The sequence below is a fragment of the Phytophthora infestans genome, genomic scaffold (genome assembly GCF_000142945.1).
Source record: "Phytophthora infestans T30-4 supercont1.3 genomic scaffold, whole genome shotgun sequence".
NCBI classification, from domain to species: Eukaryota; Oomycota; class Peronosporomycetes; order Peronosporales; family Peronosporaceae; genus Phytophthora; species Phytophthora infestans.
The window spans coordinates 1,451,674-1,475,687 of NW_003303756.1; the positions used below are offsets into that span (position 1 = coordinate 1,451,674).

Here is a 24,014-nt window from a genome sequence, read left to right on the forward strand (position 1 = left end):
ATGAGCTTACCCATGGCTTGGTACTCCTGCAACTAGACGAGGTAGTCCCGGCGCTTTCGGTTGTTTGCATCAGTATTCATATACTGTAAATCTTTGTGCATTTGCTTTAGCGTGAAGCATGTCCCATCGACGTGATTTCCTACTGTTTGCGGCACGACTATAATCTCCATCCCGTGCTCTAGGAAGCGGCTCTGTCACTGGAGAGCTCAGGGTTTTCAGAGCAGTGAGGAGGTGCTGAATTTTTACTCGCTCCCACCGATCGAAACCGGTATTTCAGTCTAGTAGCTGCTTCAACCGATTCCAACCGGCTTCAACACGATTTGTCGTCGTATTTACAGCGGAGAAGCAGTGCCGACGGCCATAGTTGGCCTACATACTACTGCAGCTTGTCCATTTGCGGGAAAAGTACTTTGCAAACCCCGGCGCAACAGATGTGACGCGACATTCAAAAGCCTCCACTCTACTCGAGAGCCGCTTTTTCGCAGGGATATACGTAATTTCAAAGAACATGCGCTCAGCCTCATTGCTAAGAGCGCGACACAAATGTTTCTTTTTCGCTGATCATCGTTTTGACGCACGCTGGACATGAAATCGATAAAACAAACTGAAACAGTGTTAATAACAGCACATATACTACATGGATACTTTTGTAAGCGCACACTTGCTTGCGAAAATGCTTTCCGTATTGTTGACCACTCAGTGACGTCCTTGTCGATGACGAAACTATGTAAACAACTCCACGATGGGTTGTTGCTTTTGAAGCAAGTCAAAACGGCCAACAGTGTCTCTTTCTTCTGCTTTAGACAAAGCAAATCCGGCATTGGTACACCACACTCAGCTGGTACTGTAGCTACTAAACATCCTGCAGTCATACACCGGCATACAAGGGTAGATTAGCAAGTTATAGTTCTTGATCTGCTCAAGTACTTGCGCAACGGCTTGGAAAGCTGAGCAACGTTTTGAAGTTGTCCAACTTTAAAGTGCTTCGCAGCTTCGTGACGTATCCACGTAGAATCCTAAGTTGGCGTAATTGTGCGTCCAGTCTAGATCTAGCGTCCCACCCCAGGGAGAAAAGATCTCGCGTTGAGCATGCGTCTGGTGAACGACGCCTATAGTTTGGTCCCAGTCGCCTTGTAGAAGCGCTCCTTGTAAGTTTCGTCCGCAGCAAACTCGAACATGACGTTCTTCAAGCCTTGGCTCTTCCGTGTCCAAAACGAGCATTCATCAAGTTGCGTATTTGTTGGGCCGATACAGGAAGCCCTAGGTCAGAAAGGCGTTAGAACCAACTCATCAAACCGTTCCAACACACCAGTACTCATAATACCGATTGAATCTGCCACGTAGCTTGTGATCTGTAACGTTTCAGTGCTTGTTTGACACAACGCATCCAGCATGGCGAGTATGGACGCATTCAATAAACCATTACATTGATTTAAGAGCCGTGTAAATGGCTTCGTTCCTACAAACATTATCATTAAGGCACTGGTCGGCTTAGTACATGAAAACTATTAGACATTTATATTTACGTACAAGAAGAAACCTATTTTTTGTTTCTTTTTTTTCGTCCAAGCTGGTCTACCTTCATTATCAAGTTCTTCTGAACACACGAAAGCTACTTGAAACGTTGCCTTGCAGTCGCGATAAAGCTCCATATATTTGGCCTTTTTTCCGGTGGACCTAGACTTCAGCCGGCAACCCCATGTACATGCATACTTACGGAAGGTATATTCTAAGTGTGCTGAAACTTGAAGGTCGGGCCGCTTCATGCGCTTACTGCTGTACAACTTGGCTGTTTGATAGTCTCTGGAGCGGTAAGCAACGACTTGCTGGCGCACGAACCACTTCAAAAAACGAAAAGAACGCGACTCACGAATCAAACGTCTTGCCAAGGATACCAGGGATACCCAATAGAGTTGTAAAACACAGTAAAAAACTGTCCGTACTCGCGTCAATCCAACGAATGCCCGTTCCAAGTTGGTCACGTACACGCTTGATTCGGTGGAACGGACGGCTGCGCTGGCTTCACGGGATCGCTTGCGTCGGCATCAACGTTGACCTCGTCACTGCGCTCTTCGTGGCTGTGCTGCGGCGGCTGCTTGTGCCTCTTCATCAACTTGCGCCTCTTCATCATACGGGCGGCGGGTAGCAGTGGGGGGGTCGCGAATTCGGGAATGACCAAATCTTGAGCTCTACAGATCATGAACCGGTTGCACGGCTAACCGTAATTTATGGAAAGTTACATTTTTAGCAAGTTGCGCAACGTGTTTTTTTTTAAATTGTCAAATGACTGCGGTACCGCATCGATCTTTCAAGCCTCACAACTATTCATCCATCTCGACAAATTCGTTCGGAGTACCTTTGGATTGGAAACGCATACGCGTTGTGCTTTACAAAGCTTTAACCATAAAGTTGGTGATATTTTTATATCATCACATAAATAAGGGGGGGCTGACACTATATTTTAACTGTAACATGTGAAGTAACCGAGGCCCAACTCGACTACCAATCCCATAAGTGCAGCTGTAGCACGAATCGTCCAATAGCGAGCGCATTTGATGGCGACGATGCCGACACATTTACCCTATAGGCTTCTTCGTAAGCTCTCACCTTCAGGTTCTTCACAACACTTAGCTCTGTGACCTGCTCTAGAGCAAACCAAAGCTCACTTAGTAGAACCGTCTGCATTAGAGTCGCTTGAGCTTCCCGACTACGCTGATATCTGTCGAAAAACGCCTGTTTTTCTGCAGTCCTTAGCTCAGACACAATGTCTTCCAAGAAGAAGGCGTCTCGCTCGTGATCTTGATGATTTAGCTCTGGGTCAGCGACTTTAACTGCTGCTTCAAAGACCTTACTCTCTGTCTGGAAGGCAAAGTTCAGACTGCGAAGACCTCCGTCAAGCCGTACTTCATGCGTTCTCCAGCTGATTGCAGGATTATTCTCGTCGAAGAAAGGTTTGCCAAAACTAATATCATGTGTGGAAGGTAACCCCCACTCCGAAAGTACCGTAACGTTGAAAGCGTACCGTATTTCGCATGTAGACCGATACACCTCATGTTATGAGGGAAAGGTTCCCTTTCGATGTTAAAAGCTGAAAAACAAAATCTCTGTTTTTAGACAGCTGTCTTTTCGATGAGAAACAAATCTCTATTTTTAGACAGCTGTCTCTTCGATGATGTCCTGAACGGCGAAGTCATCACTTTCATCTACCAGTTGCCCTTCTAGTAGTGAGAGTTTCTCGAGCTGGGTCACCAACTGACTCGACGCAATGTAGCTCGCACTCGGCTCGAGCTTACTTCGCTTGAACCCACTAGAAATTGTAGTAGCAGGAAGTGACTTCCACGCATGCTGAATCCAGTCACATACCAGGATCCTGCTGGGTCGACGCAGCTTGAATGTTGTGCCAGCAGCTCATCCACATCCGCTGGCTGCAAGGCAGCGGTCGCGCTCTTCGGCACTTTCATTAGCACTACGTTGATTACTTTTGTACGATGCGACGGCTAGATTAGAATAGAAGTGATAAATGGTGGCTCGCATAGCTCCCGTCGTCTTTAACATCACTAGAACCGCGAGCTTCTTGTCAACTGATTCAGCATTCAGCTTGTATTGCTGCACGTGGCGGCCACGTGCTCCTCGTCGGGGTCTTCCTTTTGGCTTGACACGAACCATTTGCTTGTGGTGAAATTTCTAAAATTTGATTGTCGTTATTTCATTTTAGTGTCGTGTATTGATCGACATGCGATTTCCTGGGATCTCAAATCTAATCAATGATTCGCTGCTGTGTGGGTGTATCGCTCTAGTAGCGGTATCGGTCTACATGCGAAATACGGTACCCATCAAAGATGAAATCATCTTGTACTTCACAGAACCACCGCGCCTGTCTTATGAGCGCGCGCACTCGCGGTCACCACAGCAGAATGGCCAAGCCGTGGGCTGCCTCGTGCCCGAGCATTTAAGCCACGAGGATATGTTATGACCCTCCCATTATGATACTGGGCCTGCGTCAATGGAGATCGGTCAACGGCAATTCATGTCGCACGACGAGGGCTTAGAGGGCAATCTGTGTTTTTTTTCTGCATGAAACCAGGACATCGCATGTCCAGCTGCCGCAAGTTTAATCGGGATAAGCCTTTGGGAACGGACCGGATGAATCGTCCTTTCGACTGCATGTGGGCGACAGACAGGAAGCCTGTGAGCCAGACGATTTTGAATGCCTGACTATCAACGCTGTTGTGGTTCTAGCTGCTGAAGAAGCAGGGTTCGGTCGGCAACCGTGAGGCAGTTATTCTGCTTGACAATGGCGAGGATCATAATGTGATTCACAAGGAACTTGGCAGCAACGTGCTTCGCAGGAAACGTGCCGTGGTGGAATGTTTTGACGGTCTTAGAAACGCTAATCGCATCGTGGGCAATAGAATACCGATGGTAGATCATCTGTGCGCGTTCGAGACAGCGGCCCCAGGTGAATATGGCAATCTTGTCTATTTCACTCACGTCCTTCATGCGCATAATCATCTTTCGGTACCTCATAGCTAGAGCACAACGAGTGGTGCTCTCGTGCGTGTAGTCGATATCCGTGGCTTAAAAAAGCAGGCGCACTTGGTCAAGGAACAGCTCCAAGCTCTCATCTAATGAGCCGCTATACTTTGGCATTGCAATACCCTCAGCTCGTTTCTCGGGTGCTGGACGGCTCACTAACTTGTCTGTCGGGTTTTGCTGCTGGCGCAGCAGCGTAGACACTTCCACCATCATACGGGCACCCTAGACTGAATCCAATTTGATTCAGGCCACTCAGCGACCGAAACGGCACCGCGCTGGAGCACAGGAAGGCTCAAAAGCTCATCTACTCACCAATTGGGGCAATGCCGACTGAAGCTGTTCGATAGCGCGCATACCGTCATTTTATTGAGTTCTTCTTGGCATGTGATGATTATATGAGGCTTGCATGTAGGAGCTGGATGTAGCAACCTAGCGAACTAGAACCCCTTAATCGTTTTAATTCATTCTACAAGCTTTTACCTCAAATAAAAAAAAAAAACACTGCAAAGCAATTCAAACCCCCTTCACTACTATCGCTTCCTCCTCTGCTGCATCTACGTCGCGCTGCGCTCTCTACATTCGATCTCGATATTTTGGTAGCACTTGACCGAAGTGGTTTGGTGTACTTAAGTACTGTAGCGTGGGGCTCAGGCTGAAAGCCTTTCCCTCATTGCACTTTGGAGTAAATGCAAGTTGCATTTACTACCAGCTGGCCGTCCTTGCACTTGCAGTTGTAATTACTAGACTTGATGTTCCATGTCAGTGCCCAGGAGGTTTGCTGTGGCGAGAAGAGGAATCGGACAGAGTACTCTAGTCACTTTACCTTTTTCTTTCTACTGAGCAAGCAATACAATCGGCTAAACGCTCGGAAGTGCCAGCTTCCCTAACTGTGTCTACTGTTTTTGCCTCGTGGACGTACTACAAAGTCGACTTTAGTGAACCCGCGCTCACACGATGAAGAAACCGGATCGTCGCGGCAAGACCGCTGAAGAGGATGCTTCAATACCCGGAGACATCAGCACCGTGGGTGTACCGTTGCTCATTCCGGTGGTCGCGCCCCGATTGTCTTCTATGTCCCACTCTGCGCAAATCAAGTGGATGAAAGCTCGCGCTGAGTATGAAGAGAGTGTCAAAGCCCGCGGCAAAGGCGATGATGAACTCTATGAGAGGCGGAAGGAAACTATCAAGAGTACCGTCGACGAAAGACTGTTGAAGGCTCTTTGTGTAATGGGCCCAACTCCAATTACATAAGTAGGTAGATATTTCTTTAGTTATTACATAAGTAGGTAAAGTGGCACACGGGTAGCGTGTGCCAAGGTGTCATCATCTGATTGGTTGAAAGTGAGGAGCCAGACTCACTTATTGACCAATCAGATATAGACATGTGTTTGAGTGGTTCACACGAGGCCAGGGGTAGCCGCCCTGGTCCTAAATAAATCAGAGTTGAATTTGACACAAACCTAAGACTTGGTTTTATTATTGCGAGCTTCCTCCGCATTACAGTGTAAGCTAGTAACGGTATCTCTTACCCCGTTACACCTGGTAGCACTTTGTAGTCCTTCCAACGACCAAGTCTACGATGAGCCAAGTCCAGATCTCCGGGGCGACCCTGGAGCATGCTGCATTCCCCCATCTCACTCGCGTGGAGTGGGAAGCGCTTCACCGCCTCGTGGCGGTGTCCGGAGACGCTGTCGTCGCATCGCTGCTGAGCTCAGCGACGCCCGACCAGCAACGTCTTGCAGCACAAGAGTTCATGGAACGCGAGCTCGCCGATGCGAATCGGCGGGTGTCAACTCCCTCGCGTCCATCCCAGAATGACGTCGTCAAGATGGAGACGTCTACGTATTCTGGCGCCGGTGAAAACCGGCTTCCGCTAAATCGGTGGTTCCGCGAGATCGACATCGCTATCGCCTCGCGACGCATCGAGGCGTCATCGGCCAAGATGAACTTCCTCCTCTCCCAGTTAACCGGGAAGGCCAAAGAATGGGCCCTTGGGAAGCTGGTTGTCGACCCCGAGGCTTTCCCGACTCTGGAAACTCTCCAGAGCGACTTGCGCCTCGCGTTCGAGCCCCCGCAAGATGAGTCTCGCGTTCGCGCAGAGTTCTTCGCTCTGCGGCAAGGGCAGATGTCCATGCGTGATTACGTCCAGAAGACGCGACATCTGGCGTCATGCATCGTGACCAAGCCAATCGACATGGCCTCGCAAGTCCACGTATTTGTGTTCGGCATGCGCGAGGGTATGACCCGCTACTGCCTCACCAGAGCTGAGCCCTCCTCTCTCGAGGAGGCGTTTGCACTCGCGATTCGCGAGGATTACATGGTCGCTGCATCGTACGCCGCAGCCATACCTGCGGAAGCCCGAGAGTCTACCCCCGAGCCCATGGAGATCGACGCCATCAACGCGTCGAGCAATCGACGTCGCGGGTCCTACCGCGGCAGCGCTGGGCGAAGCAATCGCCCCCTCATTTGCTTCCGCTGTGGGAAGAAGGGTCATCGCGCGGCGGAGTGCCGCGCGCCAGCTCCCGTCGTCTCTCACGTCGACGCGGAACACGCCTCGGTCGCTCATTCAAAAAACGACCAGGACCAGTAGGTGCGGGGCGCCCTACTGGCTTTAACGAAGGACCGGGCCCTCCGGTGGCAGCCCAACCTTCGAGCCCTCCCGTGCTCCAAGCACACACCAATGCCACCACTACGCCGGGCGACTCGAGACTGATCATTGTCAGCCTCCACGTCACCGGTGCCCGGCGACCACTGCGCGCGCTCCTTGACTCAGGAGCGACCAACAACTTCTTTCGCGCATCGTGTTTGTCGGTACTACCCAAGAACGTCCGCGTCCGGAATGGTCCGGGCGAGATCCAAGTCAAACTCGCAGATGGTAAGGCTCGCCGCGTTGCGCGGCGTGACGTGTCTTTGTCGTACACGTTCGACGGCTTCCGTAGCAAGGACGACTTCTTGGTGATCGAGATGAACTACGCGTTTGACTGCATCCTGGGCATCCCTTGGCTTGCGCGATATCAGCCAGAGATTGACTGGCTGGCCCAATCAGTCAAGCGTCGACGTGGATTCGACGTGAGCGAGGTCTTCACACACCTCTTGGTGGCGCCAAGAGACTGGCCCTACGTCACAGTCGTAGACAAAACAGCAACGACACAAGCAGTGCACAGAGCGAGCGATGGCCCTCTCTGCATGGCTTGTGCTACGTTGTTGGACGAAGAGCCCTCGCGGATTCGCGAGGTAGATGATGAGGTGGTTGAGCAGCGGCTCCCACAGTACAAGACGGTGGTCGAGCAGGGGCTCCCACAACACGAGATGATGGTCGAGCAGGGGCTCCCACAACACGAGACAGTGGTCAAACAGGGGCTCCCACACAACGAGACGGCGGTAGAGCAGAGGTTCCCGCCGAACGATTCGGCGGTCGAGCATATTGGGCTCCCGTCAAACGATGCCGCGGTAGAGCAGGGGCTCCCGCGTGTTCCCGGCCCGGTCGAGTACGGTCTCCCGCGCCTAGAGGAGGGTGATGCATCGTCGAGTAGCAGTGCGTCAGACTCGAGCGTAAGCTCGAGGAAGTCGAAGAAGAAGTCGAAGCGACGACGCCTTAAACCTCGTCGAGACTACACGACCAGCGATAGCCCGCCGATGGAATCGGTCAGCGCGCTGGAGTACGTGGAAGGAGGCCCGAATCGGTCGCGCAGCATCGCAATCGCGAGCCCGCCGCGCGAAGCGGCGGCGATCACACGCCTTCCAGGCTTGTCCTGGAAGAACTTTCTTCGGGACCTCAAGGCTGGAGACGTCGAGCAAGTATGTTTGGTCACCGAGGCAGTCTCGGTGGATGAGGCAGCAAACGCGGTCGCAACGGACAGTGTACGCTCACGTCCGCTAGGTGCTGAACCTAAGTCTGCTCGAGAGGAACGATTCCAAACGCAGTCTTGGGAGGCCTTGCGGGAGTCAGCGAATCCCGTATACGACACCGCCTGCGAGTACGCCGACGTCTTCCCGGATGAGATCCCTGCGAGCTACCGGCGGATCGTGGAGTTCAGCATGAGATCGACCTCGCGCCAGGTACGAAGTACTGCGTTACCAGACAATGGCCACTTCCGCGTGATCAAGTGAAAGCGATCGATGACTTCTTCGAGGGCCGCCGAAAGGCGGGTCACGTGCGTGAGAGTACCTCTCCCCATTCCAGTCCAACGTTCTGTGTGAAGAAAGCCACAGGGGGATGGCGTATCGCTCACGCATTCAACAAGTTGAATGATGCCACCATCCCCGCGCAGACTCCGATCCCTCGGAAGGACATGGTACTGGACTCCATGGCTGGCAGCGTTATCTACAGCGCCATCGACCTGACCGATGGATTCTATCAGATTCTGATGAGAACATCTGATGTACCTCTCACCGCCGTAAGTACACCGAGCGGGATGCTCTGGGAGTGGCTCGTGATGCCACAGGGCCTCAAGAACGCGCCTGCCACCTTCAATCGCATGGTCTCCCATGTGCTTCGCCCGCTTCGAGACTTCGCGGGGAGTTACTTCGACGACATCTTCGTGCACAGCCGTGCTGAGGGCAACCTCAGTGCCGTGGACGTACATCTGAAACACCTGAGACAAGTCTTCCAGGTGATGCGAGAGAACAAGCTCTACGCAAACCTGAAGAAATGTGTCTTCTGCGCACCGGAGATTCCGGTGTTGGGATGCTACGTGAGCAAGAACGGTGTACGCGCGGATCCTGAGAAGGTATCGTCTATCTGTGCTTGGCCAACGCCGACAAGCCCCACTGAGTTGCGTCAGTGGCTTGGTATGGCCAATTACTTGCACAAGTACACGAAGAATTACGCTGGGTTGATCCAGCCGCTGTCCTCGCTGCTGAAGAAGGACGTGATCTGGGAGTGGAAATCGGACCACCAAGCTGCATTCGACTCGGTGAAGAAGAGCTTGGCGTCTGCGCCGATACTGAAGCTTGCTGATGACTCAAAGCCATTCCACGTCGTCTGCGACGCGAGCGATTTTGCCATCGGCTGTGCGCTGATGCAGTTCGACGATGACGAACACGAACGCGTTATCAGCTATCAGTCGCGCCAACTGAAGCCAGCCGAGAAGAATTACCCAGTCCACGACAAGGAGCTCCTGGCAATGCGGTACGCTCTGATCAAATTCAGAGTGTACTTGCTCGGTGAACAGTCATTTGCGGTTTACACTGATCACGCATCGCTGCGGACAGCGATGAAGAGCCCTCACTTGTCGCAACGGATGGCCCGTTGGCTGTCATTCTTCTCCGAGTACAACTTCGTTGTTCACTACAAGCCGGGCAAGAATAACATTCTCGCCGACGCGCTGTCTCGGCGTCCGGACTACGATCCCCGTGAGGCGCTAGGACATCAGCTCGCTGATGAGGACGACGACGAATGTGCGGTCTGCGTGTCGTCAGGCATCAACTTGACGTTGACCACGCCCACGCTCCCGCTGGGCGACGAGATTGCTACAGCGTACGCTGATGACCCTATATACGGCGCCATCATGAAGCACCTGCGTGCTCCTAGTAGTGACACGCTAAGTGCCCTGTCCAAGACCACGCGGAATCAGATCGATCGATATCGACTGGACGGTAATCTGCTCAAGTACAGCATCGACAGGTTCGATGGACCTCGAGTCGTCGTCCCAAACGACGCTGATCTACGTGCGCGCATAATCCACGAGTATCATGACGCCCCGACTGGAGGACATCTCGGTCGCGAGAAGACGTACGCGGCTCTGTCGAGAGACTTCTATTGGCCGCACATGTACAAGTGGGTACGCAAGTGGGTCCGCACATGTGAAACTTGCCAGCGAGTCAAACCGTCTTCGACGTCTCAGGCCCCATTGCGCCCTCTTCCGGTCGCCACGGAAGCCTGGCGCTCCATTTCGATGGACTTCATCTTTGGTCTTCCGCCCGATACAGCCGGGCGCACGGGTGTACTTGTGTTCGTCGATCGTTTCAGCAAAATGGTCCATCTCGTTCCGGTGGCGGCCTCAATCACCGCGGAAGAGTCCGCGGCCCACTTCGTCGACGTGATTTTTCGTCACCACGGCCTGCCGGAGTCTATCGTGTCCGACCGCGACCCGCGGTTTACATCCGCGTTCTGGTCACGCCTCTTCGAGCTCTTGGGAACCAAATTGCTGATGTCAACTGCGGCACATCCGGAGACGGATGGACAAACAGAACGCGTCAACCGCGTCCTTGAAGACGTTCTCCGCAGCTATGCAACTTCGTACACGAGCTGGAGCTCGTTCCTACCGCTAGCCGAGTTCGCACTCAACAACGCCGAGCACTCCTCGACGGGTATGACGCCGTTCTTCGTGAACAACGCACGCCACCCACGTGTTCCGGCACTTCTCGCCGTGGGTCACCCCACGGATGCTGGCGGCTCCACCCTTGGTGGGGGAGAACCTCCTTCGGTCGACATGGATGCTGAAGCTGCGCTCAGCTCTAGGGACAACGTGTCCGTGTCGTGGTCATCACCGGTACGTGAACCGGTGTCTCAGCACGCACCGGTAGCCTCACCGGTGTCAACAAGCCTGCCGGCGCACTCGACTTCAGGGTTATCTTCGGGTGTAGCCAGTGCGAACGCCCTGACTCGTTCTCCGTCCAAGCAGTCCATCGAGCCTCCTCGGCATACTGCATCTCCGATAACGAGATGGACGTCGCAGAACTTGATCGATCCAGGCCGCAAGATTCGTGAGCAAGAAGTTACCACGGCAAACTATACACCGAAACCCTCGGTGCTTCCTGCCGATCGCTCGGCAGTTGCGGAATTCGTCATGCAAAGGCAATCCATCGCAAGGTTCGTCCGCGACGCACTGCAGAACGCAGTGGACAAGCAAAAGGAACAAGCTGATAAGCACGGTCGAAAGAACGTGAATGTATTCAAGATAGGAGATCGCGTTCTCCTATCGACCGAGGGAATCCGCGCTTCCGCCGTGACCAACCTCGGCGCCAACAAACTTGCCCCACGCTTCATCGGTCCTTTTCGTGTAACCAAGGCTGTGGGCGACGCCTACACCTTGGGCATCCCGTCGTCACTTAGACTCCACCCGACGTTTTACGTCGGGCGACTCAAGCGGTACTTCCCTGCGACGATTCCTGATTCGATCCAGCAGACGGAGCATGCGTCGGGCGACCAGCCCGACGAGCCTGACGCGCCAAAAAGCCGTCAGCCCCTGGCGCCCGCTCTCGCGGACGATCTCCCTGCTGGGCAGAGCCAAGCACATGCGCCTCCAATCCCCGTAGGCGAGATAACAGCTCCCGATTCGACTGACGAAGCTCCGACGCGATCTGCTCAGCCCGCCAGGCACGATCTTCCGCCCGCTCAGCCCCAACCTGAGCGTCCAACGCGCGGTTCGAAGCTGCCTCCACCTCGCCCTGAACGTACAGGGCGTACGCCGTATCATCGTGAAGGCCCACCACCGATAATTGACTCGGTGGGTGACGCGCGCTGGATTGTGGAGCGTATCGTTGACCATGAAGATCCCCACAGCTCGACCGCTCAACGAAACGTCCGTAGTCGTGCTCCTCGCGCGGTTCCGACCGCGCGCCGCTACTTGGTACGTTGGCTCGGTTATCCCCCAGAACATGATACGTGGGAGTCCCGCGCCAACCTTCTCCACGACGTTCCGGACGTGGTCCACGAGTATGAGACCATGCTACTTGAGAAGAAGAAGTCCGCGAGTCACCCCGCGGAGACCGTGAACGAGATCGAGAACGGCCACGAGAACGACCCGCACGAGGAGGCGACAACGACGCCGCGCTCCGACGCGTGCAACGTCGGCGTGAGCCGCCGCGATTAGCCGCCTGATCCATACTGGACAGGGTGTGCTCGTACTTCCCGATCCATCCCGACTCCTCTCCGCTGAGTGGCCGCTCAGCGAGATGTTCCCTCCATTCGCGCTGAGTCGGACGGGTTGAAGTACCACAGGACTCACATCCCTCTCTCACGTGCACGAAGCAGAGTCGGTCCACATCCCATGCGTTGTTGCAGACCTTCACGCGTAGCTCTCCAATCAAATGATCCGCGAGGATCTCCTCGCGATACGTCAACCAGTCGACAAAACTTTCTCCAGCACGCGACATCCGGTTCCATCGCCGGATGAAGGCACACCAGGAGCGACGAAGTCCCTCACGATCAGCGCCTTCAATGTATTTCTTCCGCGTCGCGCGGAAGCGACGAGAGTGGTTCTTCATGGTGTCGAGCGTATCCGGATTCTCCGCTCCTGACAAGTCGTACAGGTCCCAGGGAACCAGGGCGTCGTCCATCACGCGCGACCGCGTGCTTCCGGCGCTGATCCTCGTGACTGTCGGCTCCGCCGGTGTCTCGGCTGTCTGGGTTACCGCCGCCGTTAGTGTGTCGATGCTTGCTGCTGTCACCAGCGTCGCGCTGGTGCTAACTGCGTCGTGTTGTCCTCGGCCATCTTCGCTCCGTTGGGTTTTCGAGTTTTCTTCAAATGTGTTCCGTGCGCTTATGTTGCGTAAGCGCAACTTAGAGAGGAGGGTGATGTAATGGGCCCAACTCCAATTACATAAGTAGGTAGATATTTCTTTAGTTATTACATAAGTAGGTAAAGTGGCACACGGGTAGCGTGTGCCAAGGTGTCATCATCTGATTGGTTGATAGTGAGGAGCCAGACTCACTTATTGACCAATCAGATATAGACATGTGTTTGAGTGGTTCACACGAGGCCAGGGGTAGCCGCCCTGGTCCTAAATAAATCAGAGTTGAATTTGACACAAACCTAAGACTTGGTTTTATTATTGCGAGCTTCCTCCGCATTACAGTGTAAGCTAGTAACGGTATCTCTTACCCCGTTAGACTTTGTACCTACCGCTGGGGCGGAATTTCACCCGACGCTGTGACTGATGATCGAATTATGTCTGAAGTCAAGGCGATTGTTGAACGTGTTATGAACGACACGCTACCCGACATTGATCAGCTCTTTGGCAAGAAGCTACGCCTCAAGATGTCTGAGACTGATGTCAATGAGCGTGTGCTACAGTTCATCATGCTGTGTAACCAATTGATCGACGAACACGGCTTGGTGACCTGTTTTGAGGGACAGCACGGCCAAAAGGAAAAATGTAAGCTGCTGATTGAGTCACTGACGCCCAGTGAGCTCAAATCGGATGTGAAAGCTATCCGTTTCCAAGTGACAGAGGCACGTTGTGACGAGTTCAAGCTCCACGACTTGATTCTTGAAAAGGCGTTGGAGCAGGATCGTGACTTTCGTCGTCGCAAACACTCACGCTATGAGGAGCAATTCGCTAAGTTTGCAAAATTGCAAAAACAACAGGATCATAAGGGTTTGAGTGATCAGCTTGGCCGCCACCAACGTGGTAATTAAGAACCTAAGGAACATGGAAGCGGAGATGCTCGAGCGGCAAGGTCTATCGTTAAGCAAGACTCGGAGAAGAAGAAGCGGTCTCCTGTACCGAAGGACGGTTGTCTGAAATGTAGTGGCCCACACTATGTATCGAATTGCCCAACTGCGTTCCCTGAGGAGAAGAAGGAACTACCGAAGAAGTTTCATACTTCTCGTCAGGACAAGAGCAGAATGAAGCGAATCAAGAAGCGTTTGGGTGGAGTAAACACCATAATGCTAAACGACGTATGTGAACTGCAGTACTGTGCGGACACGGGCTCCGATAGGTGCCTGTTGAGTCAGAGCAACTTCAATGATCTCATACGTCTCGACGACAACGTGAAGTCTGTCCCGTTGAGCACACCAGTGATTGGGAAAGCTGTCGGTGGCCATGATATGGAAGCTTGTGAATCTGTACTGCTTACAATCCAACTACACACTGCAGCTGGACCGGTGGAGCTTGCAGAACCGGTTGACTGTCTCATTATTGACGAAAATGATGACGAATTTATCGTAGGCAACGACGTGCTACTCTCTCTTGGAATTAATGTGGACCGACAACTCGAGCAACTTGCTGGTGGTAAACTCGAGGACAACGAGGACCCTATCTCGGGTGATGATGACTTTCGTCCTGGTCATGCAAATGATGTTGACATCCAGGAAGGGCTTGAGAGATTGTTCACTGCTGGGCTTGAGAATGGGTTTCCAGAGGTTTGCATTGAGGAACTGCGTCGGGTCACGAAGAAGCATGACATCTGGCGGCTAGTACTTTGTGACGACCCTCCTGCCAAGGTGCCGCCATACAAGCTTCGCTTAAAAAAGGATGCAAAGCCTTTCCGGTGCAAAGCTCGACAGTATGGTCCTTTGCAGAGTGCGTTCCTGAAAGAATTCAACAATACTTTGGTGGGCCTTGGCTGGGTTTACAAGAACCCGAGCGGCCACTGGGCTTGTGCAGCACTGCCTCTTAAGAATCCGAAAGTGAATGAGTTTCGCCAAGCAGTGAATTACAAGCTGCTGAACGCGATGACTGAAGCCATTGCCGGTGTCATGCCCAACTCGAAGACCAAGTTGGGGTGTTTGAAGGGCAGGAAACACCATGGTCTTTTCGATTTCATCCGCAGTTTTTGGCAGCTTGCTGTGGCGATGGAAAGCAGAGAGCAGCTCTCTTATATGACGGATGAGGGTGTGTTCACGCCGACTCGTGTGATGCAAGGAAGCTGTGACTCGGCTTTGCATTTTCAAGTCTCAATGGAAAACTGTTTCGCTGAGCTATTGGATCAGCACCTGCTGATATGGATTGATGATCTCTTGTTTTACTCGGATACAATCGAGGATTACCTTGTTGCGCTTGAGCGGTTGTTTGACTTGGTCAATGAACACGGATTGCAGCTGAGCTTGAAGACGTCTTCATTGTATCAACGCTCTGCTACCTGGTGTGGAAAAGTGATCAACGAGGAAGGTGTCCGCCATGACCCGAAACGGATTGAAGAACTAACTTTGATGCCGGTACCAGCCACAGCTGGACAGCTACAACAGTTTACCTGTGCAACGAGCTGGATGCGAGACAGTCTAGCTGACTATGCTCGTATTATTCGTCCGCTGCAATTGGTGTTGGATCGTGCACTAGCTGGTAAGCGAAAGACGAAGCGTGTTGCTCGAGGATCAGCATTTCTTTGGCTGATGGTGATTTTCACAGTTTTTAACAGGTCAAGAAGCTCCTGCAGAGCTCGGCCATGATGACTCATCCGCATGAAGACGCCATCTACTGCTTGTTTACATATGCTAGCGAGTGTCCTTACGCAAGTGGATAAATGGAAACAAGGAGTTGCAATTACAGAGCAGAAACATGAGCTACTGATCTGTAAGAAAGGTTTTTCACTGGTGCTCAACTTCATTGGAGCGTCATTGAGGAGGAGGCCCTACCGATCGTGCACTCCTGTGAAGATTTTGACTACCTGTTGCTGAGGCCCGGTGGTTTAAGTTTTTTTGTGACCACCGGAACCTCATCCATGTATTTGCTCCCGGACAAGCAGTAAAGAAGCGCGTACGCGGTAAATTACTTCGGTGGGCGATAAAACCCATGGAGTTTCGCTATACTATCGTTCATATCGAGGGTGCCAACGATTTGTGGGCAGATATGCTTAGTCGGTGGGGTGGGGCAGCTACTTCTATGATATCTACGACTACGATGCCTAGCCTGAAGCGAGTCACTCGCTCACAGACCAAAGTTTCTCGCAAGCCTTTGTTTCGATCTCTTGATCAAGAGAACTTCACCTGGCCGACGTTAAGTGAATCGCGGCTACGCAAGCGGCTCATGTAGCTTCTGTTCCTACAGCTAGTGCTGCAGATGAACATGGTGTCTACCGACTTGATGACTGTATTTGGATACCTGCTGCTGCCACATCTCTCATCCAGCGACTTCTGATTATCGCCCATTATGGGGCACAGGGTCACCGTGGTGAAGCCGTGGTCTTGAACCACATCCGCCGTGTCTTTTCGATTGGGAATTTCTGCTCTAGTTCGTCGCTTCCTACGCTCATGTTTGCTCTGCCAGCATGTAAAAGGGGGCAGGGTGGTGCCTAGACCATGAGGTGAGCTGTACCGCTCTGACATTCGCAATGGAGCTTTGCACTGGGATTTTCTCTATTTGGGTGATGGATTTGGCTCATGCAAGTACCTACTACTACTGAAGGACAACTTTACCCATTTCTGTGAGTTGATTGCATGTGATACACCAACAAGTGAGGTTGCAGTTGATGTCCTGCTTGGGTGGCACAGTCGGTTTGGTGTACTCCCTGTATAGGTCAGTGACAGTGGCTTGCATTTCAAGAGCCAAGTTCTTGCCGAATTATGCAAGCGACTGAAATGTGAACAGCAGTTCGTAGTGGCGTATAGTCCGTGGACCAATGGATCCGTGGAACGTGCAAACAGAGATATACTGCAAGGGCTACGTGCAATGATTATGGAGTACAAGATTTCGCACAACGACTGGATCTATCTTATACCTTTGGTGCAAGCTAGCATGAATCCCTCTCCGGTGGCTTCTCTAGCTAACAAAGCCCCTGTTGAGGTATTCACTGGCTTGCCATGCCCAGCGCCAGCGCCAGCCTACATCCTGCATGTACCTGACGATCAACCTAAGGCAGTATCTATTTCGAGTACAGCCATCGAGAAATCTTTGGCAAAGCTACGGTCTAGTATTGCAGACATGCACGGTGCTGTCAAGGACAAGCGTGAGAAGTTCACTTTTCTGAGCAAAAGAAAGTCCCGAGGTGCAAAAGAAGTCAACTTTTCTGTGGGTGATTATGTCCTAAGATCACGTGTCGATAAGCGACGACACAACAGGTTGCTAGTCACCTGGATCGGTCCCTACGTAGTTACCCGTGCGGACTCTCATTCGTTTCGTATTCGGCACCTCGTTACCGACAAGGAGCAAGATATGCATGCTTCACGCTTGAAGCTGTACGCGGACAGCGACCTGGAAGCTACGGAGGAACTACTGGAGCACGTCGCCTCCCAGGGCATTGTGTTGAAGGTTGACCGACTTAGCAAGCACCGTTGGAACGAACAGAACCAGGCTTTTGAACTCCTAGTGAGTTGGTGCGGCTTAGAGCCCATAGAGGACTCATGGGAGCCTTTGAAGCCTTTAGCACAGGATACCCTGTGCTAATACGTACCTACGTGGAAGCTGCCGAGGACGCCAAGTTGGCGACAGCTTTGCAGAAGCTGACCTCGAGCTAGAGATCTTCGTATGCCACGTTGGCAGTCACAGTGTGAACAAGATCCTTACTATTTCGGCAGTTGCCTTGAAGTAGTGAGACGTACAAGGTCAGTGGTCTGTGCATCTATGACTCAGCCTGTGTGATTGTAGGCATAAGGAAATATGAATTTTAGATTATGGTACAGTGTCCCAAACATGTGGTACAGTGTACCAAACTGACGTTGCAAGATTGTATTATGAAAATACCCATATTGCCTGTTTGCAAGTTGTGAACAAGACTTGGGAGGGAATTGTAGCGTGTGGCTCAGGTTGAAAGCCTTGTCCTCATTGGTAAATGCAAGCTGCATTTACTACCAGCTGGCCGTCCTTGCACTTGCAGTGTTAATTACTAGACTTGATGTTCCATGTCAGTGCCCAGGAGGTTTGCTGTGGCGAGAAGAGGAATCGGACAGAGTAGTCTAGTCACTTTACCTTTTGCTTTCTACTGAGCAAGCAATACAATCGGCTAAACGTTTGGAAGTGCCAGCTTCCCTAACTGTGTCTACACCATTTCAGGTTCGTTCGCCCCACCGCAGGAGCTCGATACAACCACCCCTGAGCCGACTTGCACATAGTACCAGGCAAATCTCAGTTCAAAACACCCAATGCCTGAGTTCAATACACACAGGTGTCTCTTTTTGTTTTTCTGCCAATTTCTGCGAAAGTACCAGCTTTTGTCATAACTTTTGTCGTTTCGAGACCATTCGAGAATTCGAGACCATTGAAGAATTCAAAGGCATCCTCCATCCATTCATCGCTTCGCCTCGCGCCCACTTTCGTTTTGGCAGAATGGGTAACACTTACCCTGAAGACGTTCGTGCACGTGTCCTCAAGGCAGCGAAGAAGGGTGAGAACTGGCGCTTGGTGCCAGCTGACAACGGCGTTGTGGTGGAGACTGCGCGGGCTTGGGTGCGACGGGCAAGACGCTTAAATGCCTTCACGGCTCTGGTAGGAAAATGACAAAAGTTGGTACTTTCGCAGTAATTGGCAAAAAAATAAAAGAGACACCTGTGTGTATTGAACTCAGGCATTGGGTGTTTTGAACAGAGATTTGCCCGGTCCTATGTGCAAGTCGGATCTGGGGTGGTTGTATCGAACTCATGCGGTGGGGAGAACGAACCTGAAATGGTGTACTGTTTTCGTCTCGTGGACGTGCTACAAGTACTTTGGAAACACCTGACACACCCGGGAGAAGTTTTCGTCGTTGACGTTAGCTACACCCATTCTAGTTTGTTTACGCTGAGGGCGTGGTCGTCGTTTTGCTGTTGGTAGTCGCCTTGCCATTTCGTCACCTGATGCACTGGCCTCCTTACCCATTGGTGTGATCAGAAGTAGTAGTTTTGTTTTTTAACTGCCAGGCTGTATTATAATACCTTTTAGGATATATAATCATAATACTGCTACAGCTACCTTAGTGAAGTACTAACGTTACGTTTTTTCAAGAATTATTAAGAATAACAACGTTAGTGAGAGAGATACTACTACTACAGTACTAGATACTCATTTTACTACAGATTCAGTAGTTGTACGTTGTATTATTTTAATACTACAGTATAATGCATGTACTGTAGCGAATGAGTCACCAGTCACTACAGTGACGACCACCAAAGTACATGTACCAGTTCTTTCTGCAACGTTTCTTAATTTGCTTTACTGATGGATATCATTCCATTCATAAAGCAATGACCACAAAACTCTTAATATTCAGCGACGTACAGGCACACTGCTGTTCCGATCTCGTACGAGTTACCAGTGTACTTCAGCAGACCCGTCTTGCTGTTCACCGCGAACACGTACATGTCATTCGAATTCTGGTTCGCCACGATCAGCCAGTCGCCATACACCGTGAAACCGCGCGGGACATTGCCACGAGTGCTTTCAAAGCCCAGAGACGTCAGAGTGCCGTCGTTCTCATTAATTTTAAACATCGCGATGGAATCGTGGCCACGGTTCGACGTGTACAGGAACTTTCCGTTGCTAGACAAGTGGATGTCAGCGCTCGTACTGGTGTTCTTGAAATCCTTTGGAAGTGTCGAGATCTTCTGCAGCGCAGTCTTTGAAAGCAGAGCCGCCTTCTTGTCGATATTGAACACACCCACAGTGTTGGAGATCTCGTCCACAACATACGCAATCTTTCCATTCGGGTGGAGCGCCATGTGACGCGGTCCTGATCCGGGCGGACGGTTCACGGCCTTCAGGGTCTTCAGCGTCTGTTTCTTCTCGTCAAGCTTAAATTGTAGCAGCTCGTCGCTACCGAGATTAGCTGCGACGACGTTCTTGGAGTTGGGAAGCCATGTGGTGCTGTGGATGTGACCCGAAGCCTGCTGGTCCATGACGACCTTGCTTCCCTTCGGGAATTCCTGATGGAAGGATTCCTTTGCAAGAGAGCCGTCCGCGTTCAATGGGAACATGGTGAGACTGCCACCGTAGTTGGAGATGACAACGAAGTCCTCTTGTGGGCTCAGTGAGATGTGCGTTGGTGACCCACCGTGCGTCTCGAGCGTGTTAAGCAGCTCAAGTGTGCCGTCATCGTTCAAAGTGAGAGCCGACACGAATCCGGTTTGGGTGCCAGGGTGCTTTTTGGACTCGTCACTGACGGCGTTAATCGCGTAGATAACGCGTTCGCCCGTTTTGAACGTCTTGGTGGTGCCCTGGACGTACATAGGGTTGATGCCAAGGGGCGTGACTCCCCAGGGAGTCAGAGATCCATCCGTCGTGTCAAATTTGTACGTGTAGATGCCCTTGCCCGTGCCATTAATCCAACCTTCGTCGCGCGTGTAGGTTGCAGCGAACAGAATCGGCTGCGGGTTACTTTGCTGTTGTGGGGGCGAGCCAGCCAAAGCGCCGGTCACCGCGGCCACGAAGGTAAGGGCGAGAGTCGGGAGGTGCATCTTGTCACTCGACGATTCGGTTCAGCGCGATCTCGCAAATAGAAGAGTGAAGCCGATTGTCCTTCGGCCGCCCGCAGAGTTCTATCCACTGATTAAAACCGTCACACAAGCACATGATTCTTCTAAAAGGTTACGTCGTAGCACAACCGTCATCTTGAACATCTTGTGTGCAATATGGGCACATCCGATTTTAATCATAGGAATCCACAGCGTTCTTTACATTTGCGGGAATGGAGGATGCAAAACTCCATCTGTGGTCGAAAAGAACAGAGGCCCTCTGTTCTTTTTACAGAGGCCCTCTGTTCTTTTTACAGAGGCCCTCTGTTCTTTTTACAGAGGCCCTCTGTTCTTTTTACAGAGGCCCTCTGTTCGTTTCGATCACAGATGGAGTTTTGAGAGGGTGCATTGGAATGGAGTTTTGTTAAATCACCTTAGTCACCATGGAATGAATCCTCCGAGCTGTGGTAACGCTTCCAGTAATAATGAGAGAAGTGTACTCGTAACTTTGAGCCTAAAATAAAATAATGCAGACATACAGTTGTGTTCTAAAACACGTAGCGAATTCTAAAACTCAGTCATTGACATACGGTTCACATACACACTTGGATGCTGTATTTGACTTACAACAACTCGGCTGCCATCTGGTACATGTAAATCACTAATGATGATCACGCGATTCCAGTAACGTTACAGAGAAATTGATCCCAACTTCCTTGCTAACAGCATTTGGCGGCAACCATCATGCCAGTTACGGTACCTGCGTCTTCCTACTATTGTAGGCGACATTGAACATTGGGCCAGAAATTATAACCCATACTATACAGACTGTAAGAAGTCTAATAATTGTCTGTTTGATATAAATAAAAGTGCTATATATAACTTAGTGTCTTGAGAGGGCGGTAGAACTCATCAATTAGCCAGAAGCATCCTTTAAGGTCAGCGAAAATGTCCGGCAAGCACGAGTTCTGCCCAGGAGAGAAGCGGGTGATTGTGAACAGCTACGAGTATTTCAAAAGCCAGAAGGAACAAGGCCTCTTCAAAGGCATCAGGACATGCCAACTGGTCTCTGATTGCCTTGGTTGTGCTCCCAACACCGTTGACTCCGTGGTTAATGAGAAAAAGAATAACCCAGACCCTGATTTTGAGGTATATCAATTATAACTGATATTGTAACATTTCCTTTTCAAACTAATATTTGTACAAAGCCCAGAAGGAATTAGAACAGTAGATGATAAAAACATAACAAAATCCATGTATAATACCTTTATCATTTTTTTCACCATCCTGCTGGCAGAATTGAATGTTAAATCGACAAGGGCAATCTGCGACCGGGCGATGTGTCATCTTCCTTTTTGACATATGATTTTAATTCTAGACCAATCATATCTGTGGATTTGGCGCGCCTTTCCCCCGAAAATGACAGTGTTCTGAGAGGGCATTTTTAAACGACTGTAGCTCCAAAACGGCTGGGAATTGGCTAAAAATTACCACAAATCGAAATCTAAACGCATGATTGCACCCTATATCTATATGTCGATATAGGTTTTCCTAAATGTAGACCACTTATGCCTCTCTACTGTAGATTCTGGCCCAATGTTCAATGTCGCCTACAATACATGTATTACATCAACGCAATTATTAAAATGTGCAGGGTGGAACGCTTTAATGGAGGTCGTACAAGCAAAAAATCGTTCTTAGTCCACGTAGGTTAGCCTTGTATCTAGACTCTGCCCAGAAGATTAAGTCTTGTCGTCATCATCGTTATCGTCGTCTGTAGTGACCTCTTGTACAACCGACGCCCACTGTGCCATTTTGTTCATTCCATCGATTGTCAGCAGCTCCACAAACTCTGGACGTGCCTGCCACGCGAACATCCACTCCTGCTCGCGGATGTAGTCGTCCTGGTCCAGGTCGGCTTCACGGAAGATCTGATTTACAGCGAGGGGGATTTCTTTTTCCACCTCCTCCATCAGTTCCTCAATGGCTTGGACGCTACTCGCCATGGCAGCGTCCTGGACAGAAGACAATTCTTTGACCTGCTCGTTCGCCATCTGGATTTGAATTTGGTCTCGCAACAGCTTAGGGAAGAGCTTCTTCACAGCTCGAATCCGTTGCTGCATCGCTTCAGTCAATTCTTCGCGCGTAATCTTGCCATCCCCTGTTTTGTTGACAATCTCAAACAAACTGTGGGCTTTCTGCTCGAACGTGCCCTTAGTCATCAGATACACGCCCACTACGAACTCATCCAGCGAGAGCCAATCCTTTGGGGTGGCATGGGTCTCGAAACTGGAAAACACGGCTCCTGCAAGAGCGGCGCTCTCACTAACTTCCTTCATATCTTCGTACTCGTCGCTTAGAGCCATACAAGCTGCTGTAAACCCGCCATAGTATAGTTTGCCGTCCTTGTCAGCGTAGTCGGTGAAAACATCCGCCAAGTCGCTGTACGTTTGCGCAGAAATACCACCTTTGATGCGGCGTGATGCATTGGCCTTTGCTACACGTTTAGCAGCTTCGTCGTCTTCGTCCATCGCAGCGGTAACCTCTGCGACGTCATTATCGGTACTCTCACCCGCGATAGTGTTCGCAGTGGACTCTTTCGTCATTCGTGGTGGCTCTGCCTTCTCAGCGGCTTGAGGCACTGGGCGAGGTGCTGTCCCGTATTTTTTTCTCGCACGACCAATAAACGCATTAAGTTGCGTAAGTGCGACGTCATCGAAGAAGAGCTGGATGGCATTCGCGTGGAGGAACGACGATACTTCGAAGGTCACTTTGAAGTCCACCTCACAGCTTCCAGGTGTAGCACACGGCTTGAAAACCCATTCACTGTCATTATCAACAACACACAATCCACCTCGCGATGAATAACTACACAGCTCCCTCAAGGAATATTAAGGCATGTACTAACCTCTCGATCCGCTTGAATGTCGGTGAGTCAATCGCTTTCGTTGCGATTTTATTGGGTCTAAAACATACCCCGAGTTAAGAACAATCTACTTGAGCACACGACAGATAGATACGACACGCACCGGATCATGAGCACACGGGACGTGTAGGACTCGGTAAAGAGTTTGAAGCCTACGCGTAAAGCCGCCTCCATGACGTTGTCATTGGGCCTTCGCAGCACGCGTGACTCAACGCAAAAGGGCAGGAACTCGTTGTAGCGATCCACATCCGCCACCACATCGAACATTTCGGTGCAGGAGAAAGGCACGACACGCGTCTCCGTGTGTGACTTGACCAGCGAGCGAGATGGCGACGGGAACAAGAAGAAGGAGGCGCGGCTGAGCAAGTACGGGCTTTTCGTCCTCAGCACGCGCAGGCGGTGCGGATGCAGCCGCATCGCCATCGTCACCGCTCAATTCAGAGTGAGACGTTTGTGTGATTAACGTCATTTACGGGTTTTCAACCAATCAGAAGACAAATTGCAAAATGGCTGCCAATCAT

At 51.2% G+C, this 24,014-nt stretch overlaps 4 protein-coding genes across 4 annotated transcripts; 1 reads left to right on the forward strand and 3 right to left on the reverse strand.

Moving 5' to 3' along the window:
• Nucleotides 1-1,109: 1,109 nt before the first annotated feature.
• PITG_02319 (uncharacterized protein) lies at nucleotides 1,110-4,500 on the reverse strand (the record flags this gene model as incomplete). Its single annotated transcript, XM_002907212.1, has 7 exons — nucleotides 1,110-1,260; nucleotides 1,297-1,333; nucleotides 1,987-2,215; nucleotides 2,608-2,859; nucleotides 3,294-3,425; nucleotides 3,664-3,684; nucleotides 4,270-4,500. 7 exons carry the CDS (start codon nucleotides 4,498-4,500, stop codon nucleotides 1,110-1,112), a joined length of 1,053 nt encoding a protein of 350 aa, XP_002907258.1.
• Nucleotides 4,501-19,301: 14,801 nt separating this feature from the next.
• PITG_02320 (uncharacterized protein) lies at nucleotides 19,302-20,598 on the reverse strand (the record flags this gene model as incomplete). Its single annotated transcript, XM_002907213.1, has 1 exon — nucleotides 19,302-20,598. The coding sequence occupies one exon, from the start codon at nucleotides 20,568-20,570 to the stop codon at nucleotides 19,377-19,379; it is 1,194 nt and encodes a 397-aa protein (XP_002907259.1).
• A 917-nt stretch (nucleotides 20,599-21,515) lies between these two features.
• On the forward strand, nucleotides 21,516-21,731 carry PITG_02321 (uncharacterized protein; the record flags this gene model as incomplete). The annotated part of the gene is made up of 1 exon (XM_002907214.1): nucleotides 21,516-21,731. One exon carries the CDS (start codon nucleotides 21,516-21,518, stop codon nucleotides 21,729-21,731), a length of 216 nt encoding a protein of 71 aa, XP_002907260.1.
• Nucleotides 21,732-22,309: 578 nt separating this feature from the next.
• PITG_02322 (uncharacterized protein) lies at nucleotides 22,310-23,924 on the reverse strand (the record flags this gene model as incomplete). Its single annotated transcript, XM_002907215.1, has 3 exons — nucleotides 22,310-23,393; nucleotides 23,476-23,532; nucleotides 23,597-23,924. The coding sequence occupies 3 exons, from the start codon at nucleotides 23,758-23,760 to the stop codon at nucleotides 22,310-22,312; spliced, it is 1,305 nt and encodes a 434-aa protein (XP_002907261.1).
• Nucleotides 23,925-24,014: the final 90 nt, after the last annotated feature.